The following is a 25587-nucleotide window of genomic DNA, read 5'->3' as shown; positions in this document are numbered from 1 at the left end:
CATATTAGTACAGTCAACTCATTGTCATGTTCAAGAAACCAGTTTGAAATGATTCCAGCTTTGTGACATGGTGCATTATCCTGCTGGAAGTAGCCATCAGAGGATGGGGATATGGTGGCCATAAAGGAGTGGACATGGTCAGAAACAATGCTCAGGTAGGCCGTGGCATTTAAATCATGCCCGATTGGCACTAAGGGGCCTAAAGTGTGCCAAGAAAACATCCATTACACCAACCATTGCAAATGTTTTATTTAAAGTAAAATCTATCAAATGCTACTACTTATCTAATATGATTAAATATCAAGTGTCTGTATTTGTTCTTTAATCAATTGTCAGGGCTTGTTCTGTTTGTTTGTTGGAATACTAGATTTCCCTGTTTTGCCGTATCTGGACTACAGTTGTGGATTACGGCTAATAAACCTATCCGCAGTTCGAAACAGAATGCTAATTAAAATGCAAAAGCTTGCATGAAAATATAAAACCTGCAGACATATAGAAAACTATTAACTAAAATTATTTGAAACTTGCCATAGTTTTAGATCATTTATGCAAACCCTAACTGCACTAATGACTGTAAAAGCACTATAAAACCACTGAGATTTTAAACACAGCGGATTGAAACGAGTTCAGTGGAACTGAAGCGGCACACAACAACAGAACAACTGTTTAATTAAAGTTTATAGCCGAATTACTTTAGACACAATTTCTGCTATCATCTACTTTTATACACAATGGCCTTAAAATGAACTATTTAAGGTGTAACAACCCAAACTCCATTTAGTGAGATTACAGTACATCCTGACTTTCTTTAAAGCCTTTCCCCACGTCCATCCGTAAATGAAAACTGTTCCTTAGAGAAGCATTTCTACTGCACATTATCGTTATATTCATAATGAAAGACTATGATGTGATGAAAGAATGTAACAAGATCATCAGAAGAAATGCATCTTTAATGACTCTCTGAGTGGCTATTTCAGTGCAATGCACTCTTTAAGTTTTAATAAGTTCATATTTCAGTGAAGTCCTGGCGTAAGGAATACTGTTTCCGGCTCCAACCCTCGACTTCATTAGAGAACGAACATAACCCATAATCTCACCAGCCGTGATCAGCAATATTCATTCATATCACATCAAGCTTTGGTGCGCTTCCCGGACACCTTTAACGATTTATAAAAGATGAATCACTGCCTGGCCAACTGAGACCCTGGAGCAGAGAGATCTATCTATCTATCTATCTATCTATCTATCTATCTATCTATCTATCTATCTATCTGTCTGTCTGTCTATCTATCTATCTGTCTGTCTGTCTGTCTGTCCGTCCGTCCGTCCGTCCATCCATCCATCCATCCATCCATCCATCTATCCATCCATCCATCCATCCATCCATCCATCTATCTATCTATCTATCTATCTGTCTATCTGTCTATCTATCTATCTATCTATCTATCTGTCTATCTATCTATCTGTCTGTCTGTCTGTCCGTCCGTCCGTCCGTCCATCCATCCATCCATCCATCCATCCATCCATCCATCTATCTATCTATCTATCTATCTATCTATCTATCTATCTATCTATCTATCTATCTATCTATCTATCTATCTATCTATCTATCTGTCTATCTGTCTCCGTCTATCCGTCCGTCCGTCGCCTGTGTTGTTGTGAAATGAGTCCACATTACAGTATAGTGTCCACAGCAACATTTGTATTTTTAAACAACCAAATTTACAAACCGCTTGTTTGTCCTAATTCTGCGCTGTGTCTTTATATTAGTTGCTCTTGAAATTCATGTTGATATTTTTATAAATGTCACATATCGAACTGGGCATGAAGTTTCCATCACTCACCTCAGTAGTTGCTTCAGAAGGGCTTGCTCTTCCTCATGGTGTGTTTTCTCTCGAGTCTGAAGAGTGTGTGGAGTTTGTCTTCTGGTCAGGGTTAGGGAGGGACACCCAACGGCATCCCAGGAATGCTGTAATGTTATTCCTAACTCAGACTCTATGTTTATGTTCTGTGTGGACTTCAGTATGGGGTTTTCTCTCAGTTTTATAACCCTTACTGCAATAATAATAACAACTTACTGCAGATATCAATGCCATTTTAAAGTGATTTGAAAAGGTTGTGGTGAGTGTTGAAGCGTGGTGTTCATAAAGAGCAAAGGACTCAGTTTAGTGTGTGCAACACAGACACAGAACATCTACTGTGTCCCTAATGAGATGATCGATCTAATTTTGCATCAGTGACCCTTACGAAAAAGAAGTATATTTCAAGTTCATTTTATGTAGTATACTTAAGTAATGTTCCAGTATATTTTGAGTATACATTATGTAGTAAGTATACTAATGTCACTATGTACTAGTAGTAAACTTGTAAGTGTACTATTTTAATACCGCTTGGGACTAAATTGGCCCACTTTTAATACATAAAAGTATATGTTTAAGTGTACTATAAGTGTAACAGTAAGTGCACAACTAGTTCATAATTTTGTATCTCATGTGTACTGCAAGTGAATTTTTGGGTATACTAGTAGTTTACTTTTTTACTTTTTTTTAGTATTACTACTTATACTAATATACTTTGAATGCTTAATTATACTTTTAAGTATTTCTGGATCAAAAGATTGAGTACATGAACAGGACAAATATACTTGCTTTTCTCTCAGTATAAGTCAAGTACACTTAAGTGTAATTTGGAGTATATTTCTGAGAAGTACAGGAAAAATAAACTGAAAGTATACTTTCTTATTTTTAGTTTAAAAGAAGTATACTAATGGCACACTTGAATAAACTTCTTTTTCGTAAGGGGAGGCTTTGTCAATCTTTCAAACTATTGAAATAATGGCTTTGAAATATGATTCACTGAAACACTAGCGCCACCTGCTGGTCAAAGGCAAGAATGGCTGGGATTTCACACTACGAAATGTAGATACTTCAAATGCAGACTTTCATGAAAAAAGTATATTTCTGCTTCTGTATGATAATATTATTTCTCTGAAATAGACAAATAAATGGACGATGATGAAAGCCAAGGGCATAACTGGGGAGAAGAAACACCAACATTTCGTTAAAAATACAGTTTTTTATATCCCATATCAAATATCAAACAGGCCACAGACACATCGGGATCCATTCACTCATCAGATTAATGTAAAATCTCCAATAACAGCTCTGTCTATTCTAACTGACACGATGAACTGTGAGACGAGCTGATATAATATCATCACATCAGTTACACACACATACTAATACTGTTCACTAGAAGGACTGAGTGAAAACGAGTGAGTGAATTCGTAAAGCCGCTGAGCTTCGCCTGGACACTCGTTATTGCAGTGCACTACCGCAGGGAACAGTAGGGGGCGATTTCAGACTCGAGTGTTTATGGTGGTTGACACACAACGGCTGGTGCATTACCGCCACCTGCTGTTAGGAGTGTGTGTCAAGAACAGCTAGGACACATTTATTTAGACAGCGCTTTTAACAACAGCTTTACAGAGATAACAGGAAAATAATGTAAAAAAGTTTGTTTCCCGAAGAAAATAGCACCCCAGTCCAGCTGTAAGTAAGTTCAGTGATGGTTCATTTTTGTTTTTTAAAAAAGTTATTAATTTAGTTATATACACTCACCTAAAGGATTATTAGGAAGGGTTAGGGTTAGGGTTAGGGTTAGGGTTATTTGATGGCGTTCACAGACACGCGGAATCACTCGGACGTTAATGGCGTAGACAAACACGCATACACGCGTATACCTCAAAATGCATAGAGATAACACGCCACTTGACTCGAAAGTGGCGTGTATGTTTACGCAAAAGTCATGATGTCATGTTGTGGGTTGAGATCTGGTGACTGTGGCGGCCATTTTAGTACAGTCAACTCATTGTCATGTTCAATAAACCAATTTGGTGGCCATAAAGGGATGGACATGGTCAGAAACAATGCTCAGGTAGGCCGTGGCGTTTAAACGATGCCCAATTGGCACTAAGCGGCCTAAAGTGTGCCAAGAAAACATCCCCACACCATTACACCACCACCACCACCAGCCCAACAGTGGGAACAAGGCATGATGGATCCATGTTCTCATTCTGTTTACGGCAAATTCTGACTCAACCATCTGAAAGTTCAACAGAAATCCAGACTCATCAGACCAGGCAACATTTCTCCAGTCTTCAACTGTCCAGTTTTGGTGAGCTCTTGCAGATTGTCGCCTCTTTGTCCTATTTGTAGTGGAGATGAGTGGTACCCGGTGGGGTCTTCTGCTGTTCAAAGTTGTGTGTGTTGTGTCTTCTTCACAAATGCTTTGCTGCATATACCTCGATTGTAACGAGTGGTTAGGAATATCGTCATCTCTCAGTCCACATCTGCTCTGCCAGAACCGGTCTCTACTGTTGGTGCTGGAGAACGTGAACATAAGAGTCCTCTTGCTCTTTGTGAAAGATCGGGTTCATTGTTGTCAAGTCATGTGACTAATCAAATCCCTCAAAAAAACAGAAATGAATGCTGGTTATGAAATGAAAGACAGAGATAGAATCACACAATTAAAAAACAAACAAAAATAAAATTAATGTATAATTATAAATTATAGTACATAGCACAAATGTAGAGACAGTGTTGATAATTTGATGCGTATTATATGTATCTATTTGAAGGGAATTTATTTGAGAGTATTTCTGAGAGGATTTGAACTATAAAAAAACATCTATATCCATTTAGGGCTTAACATATCCTGATGTGTGTCACTGTGATCTTGCAAAAATACGTTTGAAATGAGGAGTGTGACTCAATCCATCTATCGCTGGTTCTTACGCAATGGCGTCATGTGCCGTGGCCCCGCCCCCTCGCAGGCACGTTTCCCTGCTCTCCTGCGCATGCGCTGTCACCAGCAGCTGCGTCTCGGTCTGTGTGTGTGTGAGTGTGTGTGTTCGGCGCCGGTATAAAAGCTTTCGGTGGAGTTTCTCGATCATCATGTCTGTGTCACCGGATAAACGGAGAAAGATGGAGTCTGCGCTCGAGCAGATCAAGAAATACACGGTGGTCGTCGCAGACACCGGAGACTTCAACGGTAAATGCCTCCGTTAGTTAATCTGGCGTGAGTTTACTTCGGCTCGTGCGTTAACGTTACTTCATTAATCCCCGAACCTGTTGACAGAGTTTATTAACGCTCTAATCCACGATCATGCTGTCTGTTCACAGAAAACTACAAATGTCTTTCTCTTCATTTTTCTCCAAAGAAACAAGTTTAGTCATTATTAACTTATTTGGTTAATGATTGCTAGGTCAAGTTAATCTGCATTGAGGAACTGGCGCTTTCGCAATTTTGCTAGTTTTATTCCAGACTATTGTCTTCAGTTAGCGGTGCTGATTGATAATAATATATGCATCAGTTATTAGTAACCAGTTTAATTAGTCTGATCTGTGAAAAACATGTGATTCCTCCCGGTAATTGGTTTAATGTTAACCAAATCGACTGGGTCGGAAAAGTACTGGTGTGATGTCAGAGACCCGGAAGTGCTGGCGGACACGCCTCGTCTTATGAATATTAAGCTGTCGGAGACTGCCAATCTGATTGGCCGAGAGGCAGAGCTTAGTAATGAGCGCTAGTCACCCGACAAATTACTCAAGTTTGAATAATGTCATTGTACGTGTAAGCGTGAGCGGCTTAAGTCATGTTTATGGGGTTGGCTGTCTTTATTTTTTTTGTTAGAAGGAAGTAAAGGATTTATGCAAAACAAAAAACAACATGAAAACAGAAATGATCAGTTAAAATGAAAATATTAACGTTTTAATGACACAAAACCCCACGAATACTGATGTAAGCCTTATTTTCACTCACACATACTGTTGTACAGCCGTTTTATTTGGATATGTTTATGTTTTTTCACATATTTAAACACTGTTACAGGCAGACTGCACATTAGCGAAGAGTAAGACTGATTAACTATTTGTTAGTTGCTCATACTAGTTCTTAGACACAGAAGGGGTGGTTGATTGTGATTTCACTTTTTTCATTTTAAATAGTGTGTAATGTTGCTGTTGCTGCATGGACAGTATCTGCAAAAATTAAAATCGTAATTTAGCTCTGTGCTGCGCAAGACTGCTTCCAGAATCTCCACGAATCCAATGCCGGATTCAACAAGAAACTGTTACTAAAACATGAAGCAGTTCCAACTTTTAAACCAGAGGCAGCAGTTGTTACACAACCTGTAACTAAAACTTAATAATCTTAAATGTATTTACATGTATAATTTCAGACGTAATATTTTAGTTTTGTCAAGGATGTCAACAAATGCAAGCGCTGGCTTTAGGAGCCACTTAGTTTTGCTATGTCGTGTGTCTACGACAAACGCGTACAAACATTTTGGACCTGAATTTGTAATTAAGCACTAATTTTTTAAATGCATTTTCTATGAATACTTTATGATGCAATTTTTAAATTTGATCAAGAACGTGAACCAATGCCAATGCTGTTTGTTTAAAGTAGTTGTATCAGTGTACAGGATGGGTTTAACACAGATGCCACATGTACACCTAAAGAAAACGATACACTGAGTAAACCAAGTTTTGTGAATAGATAATTTTTCATTTGTTGTTCATTACATCCATAAAACAGTTGTTCATTACATCCATAAAACAATAACTTTAAAAAAAAAAACGGTATTACTTATTCACTATTCATTTATTTAGTTATATTAAATCAATGTTTAATCTGGAGAAAACCGTATCTCAAAAGCTAACAAGCAGCAGTAGCATTTTCAAGTAATAACGTATCGAAATTCTTATATAATAATAGTAGAATTTAATAATAATAATAATAATAATAAAATGTACCGTTTAGTAAGAGCCGTGTGTGGGGAGGTTCTGCTTGACTCTTCATCGTCGCTTTCTGGGTCTGATTCTGACTCAAACTGATACGGCAGTATCGACATTATTTGCATTGACCGGAGCACATGAAACTTTCGCATGTAATTGCCGTGAAGTTTCCGGACAACAGTTTAGCCAATCACAACACACCGGCCCATTTAACCAATCTGAGCCCACTGCCTGTTTCAGGGGGAGTGGTTTCATAGACGCAGGATTTAAACCGGTCGTTCAAATGACAGAGGAGAACGCGGCTTACTATAAAGGTGAAATTTATGAAAAATAAGGCTTAAAAAACAAAACAAAAAAAACACGAAGATATGTTATATTGCACCCCTTGAACACAATTATGCAAAGAAAAAAAGCAGTGAACCACCCCTTTAACACAATGGCTATGTTTATGGCCCCAGTCCAGTCCAGTCTAGTGTTGGCCAAAGTTCAGACTTCGGTACCAGAATGTAACTAATACCAGCATTTCCCTCTAGAATTTGAGCGCTGTTGAACTGACTCTTAAACACCTGTGGTTGGCCATTGAGTCCAGTACATTCATACAGAGCGTGTCCAGGACACAGAATGAGGGATGAAGTCCACAGTATTCAGTGTTGGACGAGTCAGGTGGCTGTAACTTGCATCAGATTCTGTTGCCTAAGACTGTCTTGTGAAACTCATCACTGCCGATCAGTGATTTCAATGTTTGTTTTTACACAAGGACAAGCATTGCATTAAACTCCTCTTTGTCTTTCTGCATTGTCATGATGATCAGTGAGTGAGTGAGTGAGATGATCAGATTCTGGCCGACGGCTGGCTGTGTCTCGGCTAGCGCAGGGTAAATCTTGCACAGTAAAACTCACGAAGTGATTATGTGCTAAAGGCTTACGGTGTGAATTCGCCTATTGTCTGTTTGTGTGTTTCATCATTACTCGTCTCCTATTCACCGGCTCAGAAGCCTCAAACCTGAACAACTAGATTTTAGTTGACAGTTCTCCAAAATCATATTTGTTGCCAAAGATGCTGTACAATGAGTCCATATCAGTTACTAGTCTAAAGATGTCACACTGTATGTAACGTTAAATGTTTTGAACCAGAAATCCTTTGTTGCACCAGCCATGATCACACTCCTTTTAAATGACCTAACAGACACGGATATCAGCTTCTTTTAATGTCAATATATGGTCAATATATCATCATCTCCTGTTATCATTTGCTGCTGTTTGTGAGCACAGGAGATCAGGTCCACTGTTGCTTTAATCTGTCATGTTTCCCCTCAAAGCGATCGACGAGTACAAGCCTCAGGACGCCACGACTAACCCGTCGCTCATTCTGGCCGCCGCTAAGATGCCCAGCTACCAGCACCTGGTGGACCAGGCCATAAAACACGCCATGGCTAACGGCGGGTAAGAACATGCCTGTCCTGTCCTCTGACCGTGGGCAGGATTCACTGCGCTGGCTTTGAATGGGTGCTAGAAACGGGGACTGTTGTGGACCTGTTATATAGTTTCTTACAGATCTAATATACATTATACAATTCTAGGACTGAGGAAGAGCAGGTGACATGTGCCATGGACAAGCTGTTCGTAAGCTTTGGTCTGGAAATCCTGAAGAAGGTTCCAGGCCGGGTCTCCACTGAAGTCGATGCCAGGTAAGAATTGGGTGATGCCACATGATCTGCACACACTAGCGCCATCAAAGCTCATGGTTTCGGCCAATCGTGGAACTGCTATGTCATCATCAGGGCTGCGTTCAGCCCCGACAAACCGGTGCACAACGTTTTTTAAACTGAAACGGTGATGCGTTGAACACACTGTTCTGATGACGCAAGAGTTGCAACTAAACGTGGAACTGCTGTCTCATCATCAGAGCTCGTGGATTCGGCCAATCGTGGAACAGTTGTGTCGTCATCAGGGGCCTCATTTATAAAACTGCGTAGGGTTTGCGTCAGAAGTGGCGTACGGATGAAACATAGGACGTGCGTACGCACAGAAATATTTGAATTTATAAAACCGTGCGCACGCACATCCTACGCATTTTCCCCTTAATAAATCACGATCAATTCTAAATGTAGCGCAGCTTTTGCGGCTTCATGTCATGTCCATAAATAGTCTGTGAAACGCCCACAAGTTAATATTCATCGATTGCGAAATCATGTCAAACGCAGAGAGGTGATAAATAAAAATGTAACTTCACTCAATGTGAAGTAGAAGTTATTGTTGGCGAGGTGGAAAAGAGGAGAAAAATGTTGTTTGGAGGGCACAGTGGGCATTACTAATGCCAAAAAGGCACTTGAGTGGCAAAAGGTTGCAGACGCCGTAAATGCTGTAGCCTCGATCACAACCTCGGACTGTGGCCGAAATAAAAAAGAAAAGGTCGGACATCAAAGTCGAGGCTAAAAAGCGTCTAGTCATTAATTCAATCAGAGAGGTGGCCAAGGAGTTGGGCGAAATCAAGCCTGTCCTAACTGAAATAAACTGCACAATGAGGGAATTCTTCAATAAATAATATATTTTTCCACACCTTTTGTTGTGAAGATGATGCGTTCACTCCGAATCCTTCATTTAATCGCCACATCTTCTAAGAGCTCAAGATCAGCCACTGTGCGTCATTATACGCATTGTGATGGGGCATTTTATTTCCATCCATTTAATTGCATCTGACGAGCTACAGGTTATAATCTACTTGGAAATGGGAAATAGTTCAGCGCAAATGTAATTTCTTGCAGCTTTCTGAATGGTTGACGCATACGTCATACATTATTTTATCAAAAATAAAACAAACTAAAGGCATATTCATGAATACCATGATTCCGTAGCTGATGAAGACATTTTATTATGAAATCAACTTTCCCCAGTGGACAAATAATACATCTATTTATCGATCTGTCTATATATCTCCCTATTATCTCTTTATCTGACGATCTGATTGCTATATCTGCTCCGCCAGACAGACACATTGGCGAGAATATCAGTTTTGTACAGTATTTCGTTCTGTTTACCATCTTATTTATGAGGATGAATTGTATATGCCAATATTATTGCAGAACATATTTCACTTTTCTTTTTGGAAATATGTGTTAATTTGCATTTCTGTTGCAGATCGATCAAACGGGTGTTCGTGTAGGCTGTTAATTGTAAGACTTGCTTTGTGAAGTCATGTTATTTATGAGAGGCAGCCATTTATTTTACACAACGGTCTACAGTTTCACACACTTTCACGTGTTTTTCCATCCGCCGACGGTGTCGCCATTTCTCATTTCACCCGTTTTTGTGCGTACGCCTGGGTCAGAGCTTGCGTGAAGGCCCGCACATTTTACCGTCAAGTTTGCTTTTTATAAATACCAATTTTTGCGTAGAGGGCAGCGTACGCATTGTTTATAAATGAGGCCCTCAGAGCTCGTGGATTCGGCCAATCGTGGACCCGCTGTGTCGTCATTAGAGCTCGTGGATTCGGCCAATCGTGGACCCGCTGTGTCGTCATTAGAGCTCGTGGATTCGCTCTGGAGAAGCTGGGCTGGCTGAGTCCGATATGGTCTTATATTTGTTGTGGCTCTGGCCGAGTCCTCCGGCTGATCTCCAATCGCTTTCGTTGGACTCGGATGCATTCATCACGTGGCGTCGACACTTTCTCTTGTCAAGTCACCTTTGTTTATATAGTGCTTTGTTCAATACAGGTTGCATCAAAGCAGCTTCACAGTGATGACGAAAATAATTCAACAAAGTTTGATTCTAGAAGAAAATTGCGTCATCGTCCACCTTAAGTAAGACAGATCAATGATATAGTTGAATATTACATGTCCCAACTTCTCCCCGGCACGCGCCGCTTTAAGACTGACACCGAAACGCTGCTTCATGAAGCTTCAAACATCGACAAATCTTCTTTTCCGCAAACAGAAGCATTAAATTCTTCCTAAAAAAAATGCATTAGATATAATGAATGACACTTTTTAGCATTCAAATGTACATTAATAAATAAGCTTTTAATCGTTGTACTAGATTTGTTGCTAGATAGTGACATTTGTAAGCATGAAATAATGATCTGTTAATCATTGTAATGTGTTAAGTTTATTAGTAAACTTTAGGAAGCTCATTATTTTATTTATCTTATTTCTAGCTTTATGAATGTGTATGAAGTAATGATCTGTTGGGCATTACATAATGAAAGTCATTAAAGTGTTACTGCACAAACATCCATTTGATGATTTTTACGGTAGCATCTGGTACCCACTTGGAGGCATCAAATGAATAGTGTTTTTGTCACGAGATGCTGCTTGATGGCAGGTGATGTTTGATTCCAGGCTGTCGTTTGATAAAGAGGCGATGGTGTCTCGTGCCCGAAGGCTCATCTCTCTCTACGAGGAGGCAGGGGTCGCTAAAGAGCGCATTCTCATCAAACTCTCCTCCACGTGGGAGGGCATCCAGGCCGGACTGTGAGTGTGTTCACTACAGCTTATAAGATGATGGTGTTACACACTGTTGCTCCGTTGTGTTTGTCTTGATGTCCGCTCACATGGTGTGAAAGCTAATGCACTTGTATTAATAATAAACGGGTTGAGAGCAAGTCGGCTGATGTCTGTGTGTGTGTGTGTGTTTGACTGTTTGTCAGAGAGTTGGAGGAGAAACACGGGATCCATTGCAACATGACTCTGCTGTTTTCCTTCGCCCAGGCGGTGGCATGTGCCGAGGCCCGCGTCACACTCATCTCCCCGTTCGTGGGACGAATCCTGGACTGGTACAAGGAAAACACAGACCACAAAAACTACGAGCCCCATGAAGACCCAGGTATGTTTTCAGATCATAGTTCAGAGAGAAACATTCAACATCTTGTGATGTTGATGTCTAAATATCACAGCAAAAAGCACAAACTGGCACGATCGGATTACCGATCACTGGCACTAACCCTAACGTGCGTCTTCAGACCTCTCGCCGGCAGGCCAGGCCTCTCTCTGTGTTTGCCTGCTCGAGATCACCGCAACAGTCTGAAACGCTCCATCTAATCTCCACACAGACAGCGGGCAAAGTGACCGTAACGAGTTTGGCTTGAGAAAAAAATGAATGGTCCGACAGCACATAAATGGAAAGATTTGAGAAAGCGATGGATGCTGTGATATTTCCTCATATAAAGCGTGTGCTTTAGACCCGTCCGGCATGTGACCGCGTTTCTGCAGAGATTTCTGTCCTTTCATGTGCCGTTTTAAGGCTGTCCGTGCTAAACTCCTGCGTAGCGTCCTACATGTGTGTCTCTGGTCACTCCTCTGGCCACGCTTCTGTCTCTCTCTCAGGTGTGCAGAGTGTCACCAAGATCTACAACTACTACAAGAAGTTCAACTACAGGACGGTGGTGATGGGCGCCTCCTTCAGGAACACGGGGGAAGTGAAGGCGCTCGCCGGCTGTGATCTCCTCACCATCTCTCCTGGGCTTCTGGGTGAACTGAGTCAAGACCACAGCGCAGTCAAGTGTTCCCTCACGCCACAGGGAGGTGAGCACACACACACACACACACACACACACACCACAGTCAGGTGTTCCCTCACGTCAGTGTAGTACACACACACACACACACATTTACGAGCGTGATCTTGTTTCCAGCGAAGGACTGTGATCTGGAGAAGGTCCACCTGGATGAGAAGAGTTTCCGCTGGCTCCACAACGAGGACCGGATGGCCGTGGAGAAACTGTCTGACGGGATCCGCAAGTTTGCTGCCGACGCCGTGAAGCTGGAGGCCATGATCAAGGTGCAGATACACACTTTTATCCGCTCTTCCTACGGTTTTCCTTTATTTGAGTCTGGGGGTGTTTCTGTTTGTCATCGAATACAGAAACGATGCATGTTTGTTAAATGTGATGCTTTTATGACGGTTGGCCGTCTGTTATCTTGCTATTTTAGGAGGTTTTTTAACCCAATTATGAGGGACCATATTAAACATGAATGTTTACATGTACTTCAGGTGATGTTGGCCTCAGCATTAGCAGCATAATTTTCTTTCCTGTTTGTTTCAGGAGAGGATGTTTAATGTGAAGAATGGAAAGTAGTGAAGAGGGAGACGCTTCAGAGGACCAACCCCTTCACTCCCCATCTGACCTCCTGATTGGCCGGTTTCGCTGCACTCTTGGCTGTGACCAATCTTAAGAATAAAACAGCCTGCGGTTTATAAGTCATGCACATTTTAATAGAAAACTGATACTAATGGAGTGCTCAGATTAAACTAAACCCAGACTAACTCCCAGCAGATGTGGTGTTTGCTGTAGGACCAATGGCTTTGAAGTTGGATGTAGCTTCAGTAGTTTGTCAACCATTTCTATTTCTATAAATTTCACATGGGAATGTGCATCATTATTTTCTATCCAGCAACCCACACGTTCTGAGGATGAAAAATGTGGATCTCCTATCTGTCATTAAAACATCTTTCTTCATTGAAGTGCCTGATTCCAGTTTTCTGAAAGCTTATGCAAGGTTTCTCTCTCTCTCTCTTTAATTTGTTTGGTCAAATGGCCTCAATCAGATCATTAGCTCTGAAATCAAGACGTCTCTTTAACTTCAGCACAAGGTTTAGAGTGTAAATAGATTTGTAGACCACAAGGGCAGTTTACAAGCGTGTGTTTTCAGATATGGTCTTGTTCTACTCAGGTCTACCATTGATAAGTGTAATGGCTGACTTAGATCACATGTGCTTTCACAACCAATCACATTATAGCCTTGACATCATTGCATTTCTGTCAGAGTTATACAACACTCAATTACTTTTTGGTTGAAACCAGTCGTGTTACCCTTAGTTTATTCAATTAGCTTTTTGGTAAGAGTCCTCAGTATCATTTAGAAACATGAATAGCATAATTATTCTTATGGTGTAAATTAAATATCACTTTCTTTGTTGGAACTGCAGCATTAGACATAGTTTGGATTGTAATAAGTTATATAATCCAGTGTCTCAGGACAGATGAGGCGAAACACCTGCACGGATCACAGGACACGCGCGCACACACACACACACTCACACACTCACACACACACACACGCACACACACACACACACACACACACACACACACTCACACTCACAAGCATCAGCTGTATGTCTTTGGGTTGTGAGAGAAATCAACACAGTGGAAACTCCAGGCTTCAGTGGAGACGAACCAGAAGAATGACAATATGCTGATTTGATTCAAATTAAAAGCTTCATTCAGATGGTAATTATAATTTTACACGATGTTTATAATACATGTTAAAATATCAATTTATCTAAATAGTAGATTTAAATTTTCAAACTCCTGGTATTTAGTGAGAGCCATATAAACCTAAGAAAAACATTTGGTGACAGCCGTGTTCGGAACAGAGGAAATAATCTATTATTCTATTATTGCTCCTAATAGAGCTGTTGATTGTATGGAAAGTAAATGACCGACCAACAGTTTTTTGATCCAGAAGGCAATTAAATTTCTACCGCCCATAAATGCTAAAATCATGTCGCTAAAGACATATATACTCATAAAAATCTACTACAGAAAACACCTAACTTTAAACTCGGTGGGAAATTGATTAAGAAAGTAGTCTAAGACACTTAAGAGACATAGCACGGTGTGTGTGAGGCCGAAACCGGCTGATCTGAAACATGAGCTCGAGTGTTCAACAAGAACAAACGGCTTCCCGGCTGGTAGATGTGTTTTCCTCATACATGTTCTCGTTTTGCTGGCCATAAGCAGATGTGATTTCTGTGTCTCGAATGAATGAGGATATGTGATTGTTTTTTTCTTGTTCTGCTTTATTAAACTCAGTCTGTTCCTGGTATTCACACTCCTTGACATGTAATCTTTAAACAAAAGACCCAAATGCTTTAACAATTCTCACCAAGCCAGTTTGGCATCCTTTCTTACAACATTTTACTTTCACATTGATGCCAGGAAACGAGATGTTTCACTCTTGAGTTCTGAACGTTGTCTAATCTATGATTTTCCCAGTTCCTGATAAATCACGGAGGGAATCTTTCTGAAGACATCGGGACATCAGGAGGCTTTTGGTACGTCTGATTCTTTCACATGCCAGAGATTAGTTTTAGGAGTAAGTACGGCGAATCCAGAGACAGTTGAATCCTAACTTGACAATGACTCCTGAAAAATAATACCTTTAAACAAGCTGTTGTGAAATTTAAAGAAAACATTTAGGGTTTAGCATGTGCAAATGAGTTTATCATGATGATAAGACACAATTCCACAGAGTATGTTCATAGACTAATGAAAAAATGGACTGAGTTGTATCCTAAATTTACAAAGATTAATCTGAACGGTTGTCATCTTGCTTTCGGCGTGTGTAGCGATGGCTTGTGCCGGTGTGTGGACTCTGATGGTGTGTGTGCTTTCACTGCCTCACATCACTGCCGGATCCATCATCAGCGCCGCCGTCAGTGTTGAGGTGCTTGACCAGGACGGATCCGAACAGGTGAGATTCATTCATCATTACAGCAACAGTTTCAATCTTTAAGAGACATCTTGTCCTATGTGTCATGATTTAAAGCCTCTGATTCAGGACTCATTTATTTCCTCAGTTTATGGTTCACTCTGGAATGTGAGTGCAGTGATGATATGTAGCATCTGATAATATGAATTTGATGAATTTTAGTTTTTACGACATGCAAGATGAAGTTATGAATTATTACTCAATGTACAAAATGCAATGAAAAACACCTTGACACTGCATGCTTTTGATGGATCCTTTTGGAAAGCAGTTAGAATTCAATGTAAGAAATCCCCTGGATGATTTACCGTCTTATTTATATGATATAATAAGCAATATTAAACTAGCTTGATTTCCCCAGAATATCAGTTTTTATTGTGTTGCATGTCTCTGAGGCAAAACAGGTGTTTTTTCTAAATTGTTTGAACGCACTCCTCAAGACATTGACTAACAATTGACTAATAGCATTTTCAATTTTAGTTTCATATTAAAAGTATCAGTTAAAAAAAAAAAAACATTTCATATTTCATTATTCACATTTTTATTTTTGTTGTTGTTGTTGTATACTTTATTGTACCCTTAGGGAAATTTGTCTTGGGCACAGTGCATGCTTCATTTCCATAATAATAATAAGACATTAAAAAGTAAAAAATAATACAATTAAGGGTTAGGGTTAGGGTTAGGGTTAGGGTTAGAATCAAAATAGATCAATCTAAATAAAAATTATAGAGCAATGGATGATGTTAGGTAATCAGTCCAAACCATAGACAATTATAGGCTTTTGTCCTTGTCATTCAAAAGTCCAATAAATGGGAACAAATGAGTTTTTAAAGCGGTTCATTCGACATTTGGGCTGTCTGTACCTCCTGAAGGCAGAAGCACATATTCAGGATGAAGGATGTGAAAAGGGTCAGCTAGTATCCTCTGTACACACACTGCTCATATCATGTTTGGGGCGATGGATAGTCTTTCCATCCCACAATTTTCATTGCAGTCTTGATAATGTTGTAAAGTCTGTTTTTTTTTATTTTACAGAGAGATTACTGTACCATTCGTGGATCCCATAGCTCATTAGACTTTCCAGAACAGCCTGATTAAACAGTCATGATTTTTTTATGTTGAAACCATACAATCTTTGTTGGAGTTTAGAATATAATTTGTCAACATGAACCTGCCATGATGTGAGCATGTTATCAATGTAGATGCCAAGAGCACACCTGTTTGATTTGAGTATCGTGAATGACAACGGGACTGTGAGCACCGACTGCTCTGGGATCAAACACCATCTCTTTTTTTAGTTCATTAAAATTCAGAATTCACCATGAAAACCAAAATATCGTCGGCACACAGGGTAATCTTATGTTGGTTATTTGCTACATTAACCCACAAATATTAATATTTGTTCTTATAGCTTCTGCCAACGGTTCGGCCCCCAAGGCGAGTAAAAGACGTCTCCTAACCCTGAGTGTAGAGAGCGACAGCCGTCAGAAAGAGCTTCACCAAACTATAACTGGAAAAGGACTTTAAACTCGGACTCACCAAACTCGACCCATCTTAATAAGTTGTTCCCCAAGACCGACAGCGAGTTTTAAGCGGATTTGTGCCGGTATATAGGGTTAATGTGTGGTGTCTCTGTGTCCAGGTCCGGGCTCATTACAGTCTGGTGTCCACTTTGCCCTGTCCAGCGCTGGATGAAGTGTGTCCTGAAGTGCACTGCCGGGACCAGCTCAGCTCGTCTCCGCTGACCGGGCTTTTCCCGTCTCCCGGCTGGTGCCTCCGTCAGTGGCAGAACACCATCCCTCAAAACCACACCTCTACTCTTCAGATCGGGTTGGTGATCACAGACGGCCCAAGAAATGACCCGTGGAGTGAATAAATATATAACACACCAATATATTGTGTTCCCTCTTTAGATCCGATGGAGTCGTGTCTCTATATTCAAGAGCAGATCTGTCTGTCCGACCGGACACTAACGCTGTTAACCAGCCTCCATACGTGTCGCTGCCTCCTCCAGTCAGGTAAGGCCCTGCATGCCAACACACTTCGGAAATAGAAAACATACTGTGTGTTTGAAACTTGTATCTCTGTATACCAGGATAAGAGCTGGTTGTCCTCAGGAAATCCCGGTAAATGTGATGGATTTGGATGGAGATGAGATTCGCTGTCGTTATGAGAAGAATGGCCTTGGTGAATTTATGCGCCTTAATGAAGTCAGTCATCTTTACCTTTAAATATTCAGTTCAATTAAATAGTTACATGAGTTTTTATTTTATTTGCAAGTTCTTGTTTCTTCCAAACACCCATGTGTTTTAACCCTGAAAGGAGACGTGTACACTGTTGTATGAAGGCGGAGGGTCTCCGGGTCAGTATTCAGTGCAGATCAGGGTGGAGGATTTCCCTGCGTCTGTGAAGATTCTCAACGAGGCAAAGCCTTTCTCCACTGTATCGGTGCATCTCTTAATAACAGGTTAGCATTTCATCTCTTTCTTCACAATCAACTTTTACACTGAATTACAGTACTGTTTTTTGAAGCCTTCAAAATAAACACATTCAACAACATAACTACTGAAAAATCTCACTGCAATGGGTAAAACTACTGCATATTTACAGTATACCAATCAAGTATTGTATAATAATAGTACAAAATAATAGAAGGAATGAAATAATCCCTTGTCTTCCATAACACAAATTGAAGTATTGATATTGAAATGTAATAAATTCTAAATTATGTCAAATCAAATTTTTAGAGTATTTTCCTAGATTCCAGCTCTGAACACTGTACGTTCTCTCAGCCAACTTCATTACACAGCACTGAAGAAGTTCCTTCAAAAAGGATCAAAAGGTTTTCACATAAAATATATAGATACAACATTAGATAATATAGTTAGATTTGTGTTTGTACACAAGCAGGGCTTGACTTAACATACATTTTTTTTTGCTCACCGGCCACTTAGGCTAGTGGTTTTCCAAAGTTACAAAATCACTATCCACTATGTAAGTCACTATCCACTCAGCATTTTCACTGGCCTCAATTTAGACATCAATAACATAAGGAATAACGGCCATATAGATATTTTTAATATTATCTTTAATATAATATTAAGTTGGCATCTGGTACATAAGGCTCCTGCCCTTTTAAGGCCTGACGCACAGACCCATTATACTGTTATATATAGCCTTTGGGTGTGAGTCTGCGGGAATGAGTAAAATGATGCTCAATATGTGCAGTCCCACGCTGAAATTCAAGCCCTGCAATGCCAACAATATTCATCCGCCAGACCAAACGAAGCAAGTGAGTGAGGGAAGGCGGGTTCGTGTGTCACTTTCTGTCGGAGAGATTACACAGCTTGTTTTGTGTATCCTGCGGAAGAGTTTTAGACAACACTACACAGCACTTAGTTTTTATTATTTCAGGTGCCTTTTTAGAAGACTACTATTGGAAAATGTATATTATATAAAATGAAAAAATGCAAGAGGCTAGTAGCAGTGGCTGCGTTGCACACAACAGCTGAAGTTCGGGTTTGGTGGGTGTTGATGTCGAGCCCTGTACACAATGCACCATGTACCATGCACATTTGTAGGCAGTTTTACTGTGTGCTACTACAGATTTCTTGGTTGTGTGTTATTGCAGTTGAAAGCAGAGCCGACTGCTCCACTGTGCCGGAGTTCACGGGAGTGAGTCCAGCAGGGGGCGCTGTGATCCACGTCCTGCCCTTTGGAGAAGTCCAGCTCAGTATTACTGTGGACTCAAGGTACGCAGACAGGACAGTCATATTTGAGTCGTGTACCGTTTCATGCTCAAATAAATTTACCCCAAATAAAAATTTCATTAGAAAGGAATGTCATTCTTATTTCAAATATGCCTTATTGAGCATAAAAATGAAAATGCAGTCATATACTCGACCTCCTGCTGTCCAAACCGGTATGGATATCTTTCTTCTGCATGTTGAAGTCCAGTTGGAGTGCAAACTAGAGGCCATTTTTCAATGAATGTCTGGTGAATATCAAAAACAAAAATAACTTTGCCCCGCTTAGAAGCTGCGCGGACACAACGCACACAACACAAAATAACTACAGTGTGCATGCTACAGAAAACATAACAGCAAACATTATTAATAATACTTACAGATTGTGATTCGGAGGAGGACGAACCTGATCCATATACACTGGATACTGAGCCCTCCTTCGGGAACAACCGGCTTGCGAATCCATATTTGAATTCATTTAGGTTTTTGAATTTTGAATGATTCGTCATTAAAATGATGAGAACACAAGGTTCGGGCGATGCAAATATGAACTCTGACCACTGATTCTTCACATGCTCGTCCCTGGACAATGGAAACAAGTGGCTGAACTGTCTTTGCAATGTAGACCACAGCGTCTCCTCGACATGACGCGATTCAGCTGGAGTTTTTGAATGTGTTCTAGACGTCACTTCAAGTTTACACTTCCGTCTGCGTGCGCAGTTGTTGGGAGCGGCCAATGACCTCTCTACATCACGATGTAACAGCTAATGACTCGTTTCAAAAACAATTCATTTCATTGACTCAGAGTCGACTCTCACTTTTGAAAGACAATAACTTTATATACGGTGCACTTTCAGATATAAATCTTTGCAGGATGTTTTTCATTCCCTTAGAGCTATATTCCACACTACATGAACAGTCATTTTCAAAAATCCATGATAGGTGCTCTTTAACTTGAATAAGACTTAAGAGAGAGTGGTATCCTTTTCTAATAAGCAGACGCAGGTTATGGCGGTACCTACTGCTATTCACGGAAAACCTATAGAGATTGTCAAAGAGTACAATAAAACTGAATGGCTTTTATGGCCAGCAGCCAAATCACCCTGTACCCAAGACTGGTTGCCGACTGAAGCTAAGCAGGGCTGAGGCTGGTCAGTACCTGGATGGGAGACCTTCTGAGAAAGCCAGGTCGCTGCTGGAAGAGGTGTTCGTGAGGCCAGCAGGGGGCGCTCACCCTGTGGTCTGTGTGGGTCCTAATGCCCCAGTATAGTAATGGGGACACTATACTGTCAAAGAGCACCGTCCTTCGGATGAGACGTTAAACCAAGGTCCTGACTATCTGTGGTCATTAAAAATCCCAGGATGCCTTTCGAAAGAGTAGGGGTGTAACCCCGGCATCCTGGCCAAATTTGCCCAGTGGCCTCTGTCCATCATGGCCTCCTAATCATCCCCATATATACACCAATTGGCTTCATCACTGTCTCCTCTCCACCAGTAAGCTGGTGTGTGGTGAGCGTTCTGGCGCACTATGGCTGCCGTCGCATCATCCAGGTGGAGCTGCACACTGGTGGTGGTTGAGGAGATTCCCCTCTCTATGTATAGCGCTTTGAGTGTTGAGAAAAGCGAATTAGAATTATTATTTTGTGCTTAAAGGCCTTAAAGGTCTGAACTGATAAATGCTGCTTGCAGTTTTAATTTTGTTTGTCATTGCAGTGTGTCTGAAATCGCGGTGATTGGTCCTCCAGGCCTCTTCGTCTCCCCAATGGAAACAGGCAGGAATTCCCAGAGCTCCGTCGCCCTGTCCTGGGTCCGAGGACCTAACCAGTTTGCTCACCTGCTATCCATCTGTTTTGCTGCAAACACTCAGAGGTAGCAAGGAGCTCACTGAAGGAGTCAACCCCAATACTTCATAAAACCAATTCACTGCTGAAAACTCTCTTCTGTTTGTTTCACAGCCTGCAGTCTCGCATCAGGTGTATATGGCTGCAACAAAGTAAGACTGATGTAGTCCCTTTCCATGTTTTCCGGGTGGTCATATGCCTATAATCTTTATAATCTAATATCACTCTCTTTCAGCACGAACAGATCCTTTGCCACCAGGAACAGGTAATAATTCCTTTGTTTGAATGGCAGCACTACAATATTCCTCAATAGCTGGATTTGGTCATGTGATTATGATGATGTGCAAAATTCAGGGAGTGAAGAGTGCAGTTTTGCACGAGATGGAGGAAAGTCCGTACTGTATTACTTTACACACTATTACAAGAGAAAGATATAAACAAAGTCAAACATATGTTGGAGGTGATCCTTATTTTATGAAGAGGAGCGATTTTTCAACTCAATTGAGATTTTTCTTGCATTCTCCCCCCTTATGAGCAACAACTTTTGGTACACGATAAAAACTCCTCGTGGTTTGATCGATTTAAGTAACCTTCAACGACGCAAAACACAGGCATTTTGAGTTTGTTATAGTGCTTTCTAAATAGAGCAAATCACTTCCTGCCCTCCATTTGCATTTCGCGCCATGGCAACGCAGTGGCGTGACGTCATAGGAAACCCAGCTATTGTTTTCAGCCTGCACTCCTTAATGTGCAACTGAAGTCACCTTCATTTCTACAGCGCTTTATTCAATGCAGACTCCATTTGTTTTATAGATACTGTACACCTCAGATGTTGTAGTATTCCTTATCTAATACGTACAGTAACACTGACAGACATCCATAAGGAAACCAATTACACCTTCATTAAAGAGCACACAGACACTAAACTTTCACACAACAGCACAAGCAAAAAACACTGGAACCTAAACATAATGCTTTTATCAGTGTATACATCACAATACACTACAGATGTGCTCTCTATTTCTGATTTTTGACAGATAAAAAATATGACCTGCAGCAAATGATGTGCAATGTTTCCATGGTGGATTGATGATCTTTCTTAAATCTTTTCTTCATTGGTTTGTGCTCACGGCTTTCTTTCAGTCATAATTTGTTTTTTATTTGAACAGAACTGAAGACTAAAACCTGAACTCATCACAATCTATGACACAAAAAACTGAAAACTTATATGCACTAGCAAATCTACCTGTCTCATATGTATAAAACTGCATGAGCACAGGCCTGTCTTCGAAAGCGTCCACTAACTTGTCATAAGCCCGTCTCGTCCTCATTTTGTTTCAAATGTAAGAGCATTTCTTATGTCTATTTGGCTGTCAGAGTTGAAATGTAAGGAGCGGGAGCTTCAGATGACTCTAGTGCTGCCCATGTCCTTCCTGGAGAAGCTTCATGTCTCGGACCTCCAGCTGAATGATCCGGCATGCCCAGTGTTTTACAACACAACCCATGTGACCACCACCTTCTCTCTGACGGGCTGTGGAACCAAGAGAATGGTAGCAAAAGTTCTCACTTGGTAGATACTGTAGATGTAGTTATTAGTGTCTTTATAGATTTATAGCAATAACACCAGTTTATTCGGTACATTTGTTTTTTTGTACACTTGTGTTTCAACGACAGCCGGTAATGTCTCTTGGAAACATAAATGTTCTGTCGTGGGTTAATCCTGTTGTTGTGGCTTAAAAGTTAATCCTCAAGTGTGGATCGTCGTCTACTGTTTGCGATCCACCGTCACCTCCAGTAACAGCTCATTTGCATTATGAGCTGTTACTAATGCAGCTCATTTGCATTTAAGGTGGTATACACACGAAACAGCTCATTTTTAAACAGGGCCCAAAATGACATTTTCAAATGGTTATAATAAATTAACTGTGGGGTATTTTGAGCTGAAACTTCACAGATACATTCTGGGGACACCCGAGACCAATATTACATCTTGTAAAAAGGTGCATAATAGGTGCCCTTTAAAAGAAAAAATGACAGAAAAAACAAATTAACTAAAATATATGTTTATATATTTCTTGGAGTACAGCAGAGAAATTAAACTCTTAAAAAAATGGTGAGAGTTGAAGAAATTATAGGAACGACGTAAGGTGTGAGTGGTGGTGCTTTTAAATATTTCATTTTAATTTGATTTCATTGCTATTTCATCTTTGATATTTTTCAGCATTTAGGTTCAGAATTGCTGTACACCAACACTTTACGCAGCATCAATCCTAACTCCACTATAAGCCGTGCTGGCACTCTCATTCTCCCACTCGCCTGCCGGATTCCCGGCCAACAAGCCAAAGCTCCAGCTTTTAAAATCTCCACACCGTCCGAAGTGGAGACGTTTGGTGCAGTGTCCTTCTGGATTGAGTTCCACTTCCCCGGAGAGGGCCCTATGGCCGCTGAGACGCGTCTGCCGCGCATCCGCAGTTTGCCCCTGGTGCGTGCGGCTCGAGAGCTGCGGTCTGCAGGCAGGATGGATTCGCTGGACCTGCATGTGTTCTCCAACTGCTCACTGGCCCATGCGGAGCTCATGGTGGGCCGCTGTGTTGAGTCAGACACACAAGACTTTGCAAACTCACGGCCTCTGCTGAACCACGGGTTAGTATCAACATTGGCCCTGACAAAGACTGAGTTTGTTGCTCAAACTACTTCTACTGCTAATAGTTATTAGAGTTGTTTATTTTAACAAGTTCTCAGAACGACTGACCCAAAAATATCACAAAGACTTACTTTGGGCCTGTATGCAACCACACACAACACCCTTAAAGGTGCATAGCAGCACACTAAAAAACTCTTAGAAACCTTTTGCAACTGCATAGCAACACCCTGGCAACCACCCTGGCAATGTGGCAGCACCTGGACCAGCAGCATTCACTCCTTTTCTTCTTCCACCCAAAAGATTGAGAGGTAGATGTGCCGTTTAGATGATATGCCCCTGAATTTCATTTACGTTGACTTACACTGATGGCATTCGTCTGAGTCTCAATCTGTACCAAATTTTATAAACACATGATTGTAACAAAAGACTTTTGTTCTTTTAAAGTGTAATTGTAGAAAGCTAAATTATAGGTTATGTTATAAGATTCAGGGCACTTCTCATTCTTACTCAACTGTTTTTGTGATATAATTGGTGGAATCTCAAATGAAGATAATTCAGATTTAATAGCATCTCCCTTTAATACCTCTCATCTTGTTTCATGTTTTTTTGACTAGAAGACCCTTTCTCTTTCCATCCTAAATCTGTTCACCCGGCTCTCTCTTTCAGCTGCGCACCTGGAAATGGAACCTTTGAGATCTTGACGTCAATTTCCACTGTTCGGATTTACCGCTTATATCTTGGTTCTCTGGGTATAATGGGAGACACTGTATGTTTCATTATCTGTGTTCTCAATTTGCTTGATAACCTCTTTAAGTACATTCTATGTACAGGTGGATCCTTCTGACATGTCTGTTGTTAAACTCTGTTCATTTGTCTGTCTAGATGTATGTCGAGTGTCTGGTGCACCTTTGTGTTTCCACCAAACAAACCCAGAGATGTCCTGATCCATGTACGGAAACGACAGACAAGGCTCTAGTAAACAGCATTCAGACCCACAACTACACTATCCGTTCAGGGCCTGTTAGACTCATAAAAGCCACAGAAACCAGCTCTACGACTGCTATACCGAGCCTGACTGCTGTACCAGTCGCTAAGCCCTCCACTAGCCACACTTCTTCTCACAGTAAGGGTTTTACACGCATATATACGAATAGTGCACAGACCTGTGTGCAAAGCCTGACACAGCACATGTCAAAGTATGTTTGTTCTTCTCTGTTTCAGCTCTGGATAGAGGTGCATTCTGGGTAATTGCTGTGTCATTGGCTGTGCTGTTTCTTCAGTTCGTCACTGACTAATCAAAATCATCTTATTGGATCTTTGTGAACCACCACTACACTGTTTCTTTATATACCCTCTAGTCATGGAAAAAGCACACATTGTAGGACAACATACTTCATACTTTTACTGTCAATACAAATTTAGAGATTGCATCAAGAAACACATCAACACCTCTTCAAAACAATAACAAAGTACAATAACATTATGTAATTTCACTAAATTATACCTTTTATTAACAATAAAGAAACCAGTTGTTCAGTAAAGAATGACAATTCTGGCATTTATTCACCCTTGTTTTTCCAAACCCTTATGAAGGAATGAAAATTAAGGTTTATCAGAATGTTTATGCTGCTCTTTTTCATATGATATAATGAAAGCAGACAGTCACCAGGGTCTGTTGAGCTCCTAAATGGACCAAAACAAAAATTCACCATAAAAGTATCATAAATGTAGTCCATAAGACTACAATCCTACGATAAGATTTGTATGACGAACAGACCACATTTTTGGCCACTTCCATTAATTAGAATCAGTTTCAATATATTTTTAAAGCAGTGTAAATGTAAGAAATCAATATTTCTATTATTGATTTATTTGTTTCTTGACAAATACTGATGTGTGCAAATAATTCAGTTATTTGTCTGTCATGTTATTTTAGTTAAAAGTATTCTGTGTTCAGTGTAATCCAGTTGCTTTTGTCAGAGATCGTAGAGAGGACCCAAATGCAAGAAGTGTGGGATAACAGAATTTATTCAGTCACAAAAGAACTTATAGCCTGCCGTTCACAGGA

The 25587-nt window shown here is 40.5% G+C and overlaps 3 protein-coding genes across 6 annotated transcripts in view; 2 read left to right on the top strand and 1 right to left on the bottom strand.

Annotated features, from left to right (window-relative positions):
- tspan4a (tetraspanin 4a) overlaps window positions 1-1943 on the bottom strand; it is a 31567-nt gene extending 29624 nt beyond the window's left edge. Inside the window, exon 1 of the mRNA XM_039647627.2 lies at window positions 1845-1943. The gene's annotated coding sequence lies outside the window, so the exon portion shown is untranslated. The remainder of the gene's footprint in view (window positions 1-1844) is intronic.
- Window positions 1944-4867: 2924 nt separating this feature from the next.
- On the top strand, window positions 4868-13258 carry taldo1 (transaldolase 1). The gene is made up of 8 exons (XM_039647554.2): window positions 4868-5052; window positions 8119-8242; window positions 8380-8487; window positions 11137-11268; window positions 11445-11620; window positions 12121-12318; window positions 12429-12574; window positions 12840-13258. Exons 1-8 carry the CDS (start codon window positions 4956-4958, stop codon window positions 12870-12872), a joined length of 1014 nt encoding a protein of 337 aa, XP_039503488.1. The 5' UTR covers window positions 4868-4955; the 3' UTR covers window positions 12873-13258.
- A 140-nt stretch (window positions 13259-13398) lies between these two features.
- On the top strand, window positions 13399-25208 carry LOC120459975 (uncharacterized). Of its 4 annotated transcripts, none has more exons than XM_089135232.1 (16): window positions 13399-14027; window positions 14796-14854; window positions 15149-15273; window positions 16931-17118; window positions 17202-17306; window positions 17384-17498; window positions 17611-17755; window positions 18920-19040; window positions 20748-20903; window positions 20990-21027; window positions 21111-21140; window positions 22253-22425; window positions 23097-23518; window positions 24186-24285; window positions 24402-24642; window positions 24741-25184. In XM_089135232.1, the coding sequence occupies exons 3-16, from the start codon at window positions 15151-15153 to the stop codon at window positions 24812-24814; spliced, it is 2031 nt and encodes a 676-aa protein (XP_088991358.1). In that variant the 5' UTR covers window positions 13399-14027; window positions 14796-14854; window positions 15149-15150; the 3' UTR covers window positions 24815-25184. The 4 variants fall into 4 exon arrangements, 3 of the variants coding, with proteins under 3 accessions (XP_088991358.1, XP_039503486.2, XP_039503485.2); XM_039647552.2 differs by having other exon boundaries at window positions 14786-14854; window positions 24741-25183; XM_039647551.2 differs by having other exon boundaries at window positions 14739-14854; window positions 24741-25183.
- The last annotated feature ends 379 nt before the right edge of the window (window positions 25209-25587 follow it).

This window comes from Pimephales promelas, chromosome 10, assembly GCF_988280905.1.
Source record: "Pimephales promelas chromosome 10, fPimPro1.hap1.1, whole genome shotgun sequence".
NCBI lineage: Eukaryota > Metazoa > Chordata > Actinopteri > Cypriniformes > Leuciscidae > Pimephales > Pimephales promelas.
Note: the sequence above shows the minus strand (reverse complement) of the source record. Positions and strands in the feature narration are given on the sequence as shown.

Coding starts and splice junctions, on each gene's coding strand:
- LOC120459975 (XM_089135232.1), top strand. CDS start 15,151: ATGGCTTGTGCCGGTGTGTGGACTCTGATGGTGTGTGTGCTTTCACTG. Junction 20,904..20,989: donor TTTGCTGCAAACACTCAGAG/GTAGCAAGGAGC, acceptor TTTGTTTCACAG/CCTGCAGTCTCGCATCAGGT. Junction 22,426..23,096: donor GCTGTGGAACCAAGAGAATG/GTAGCAAAAGTT, acceptor GATATTTTTCAG/CATTTAGGTTCAGAATTGCT.
- taldo1 (XM_039647554.2), top strand. CDS start 4,956: ATGTCTGTGTCACCGGATAAACGGAGAAAGATGGAGTCTGCGCTCGAG. Junction 8,488..11,136: donor TCCACTGAAGTCGATGCCAG/GTAAGAATTGGG, acceptor GTTTGATTCCAG/GCTGTCGTTTGATAAAGAGG. Junction 11,621..12,120: donor CGAGCCCCATGAAGACCCAG/GTATGTTTTCAG, acceptor TCTCTCTCTCAG/GTGTGCAGAGTGTCACCAAG.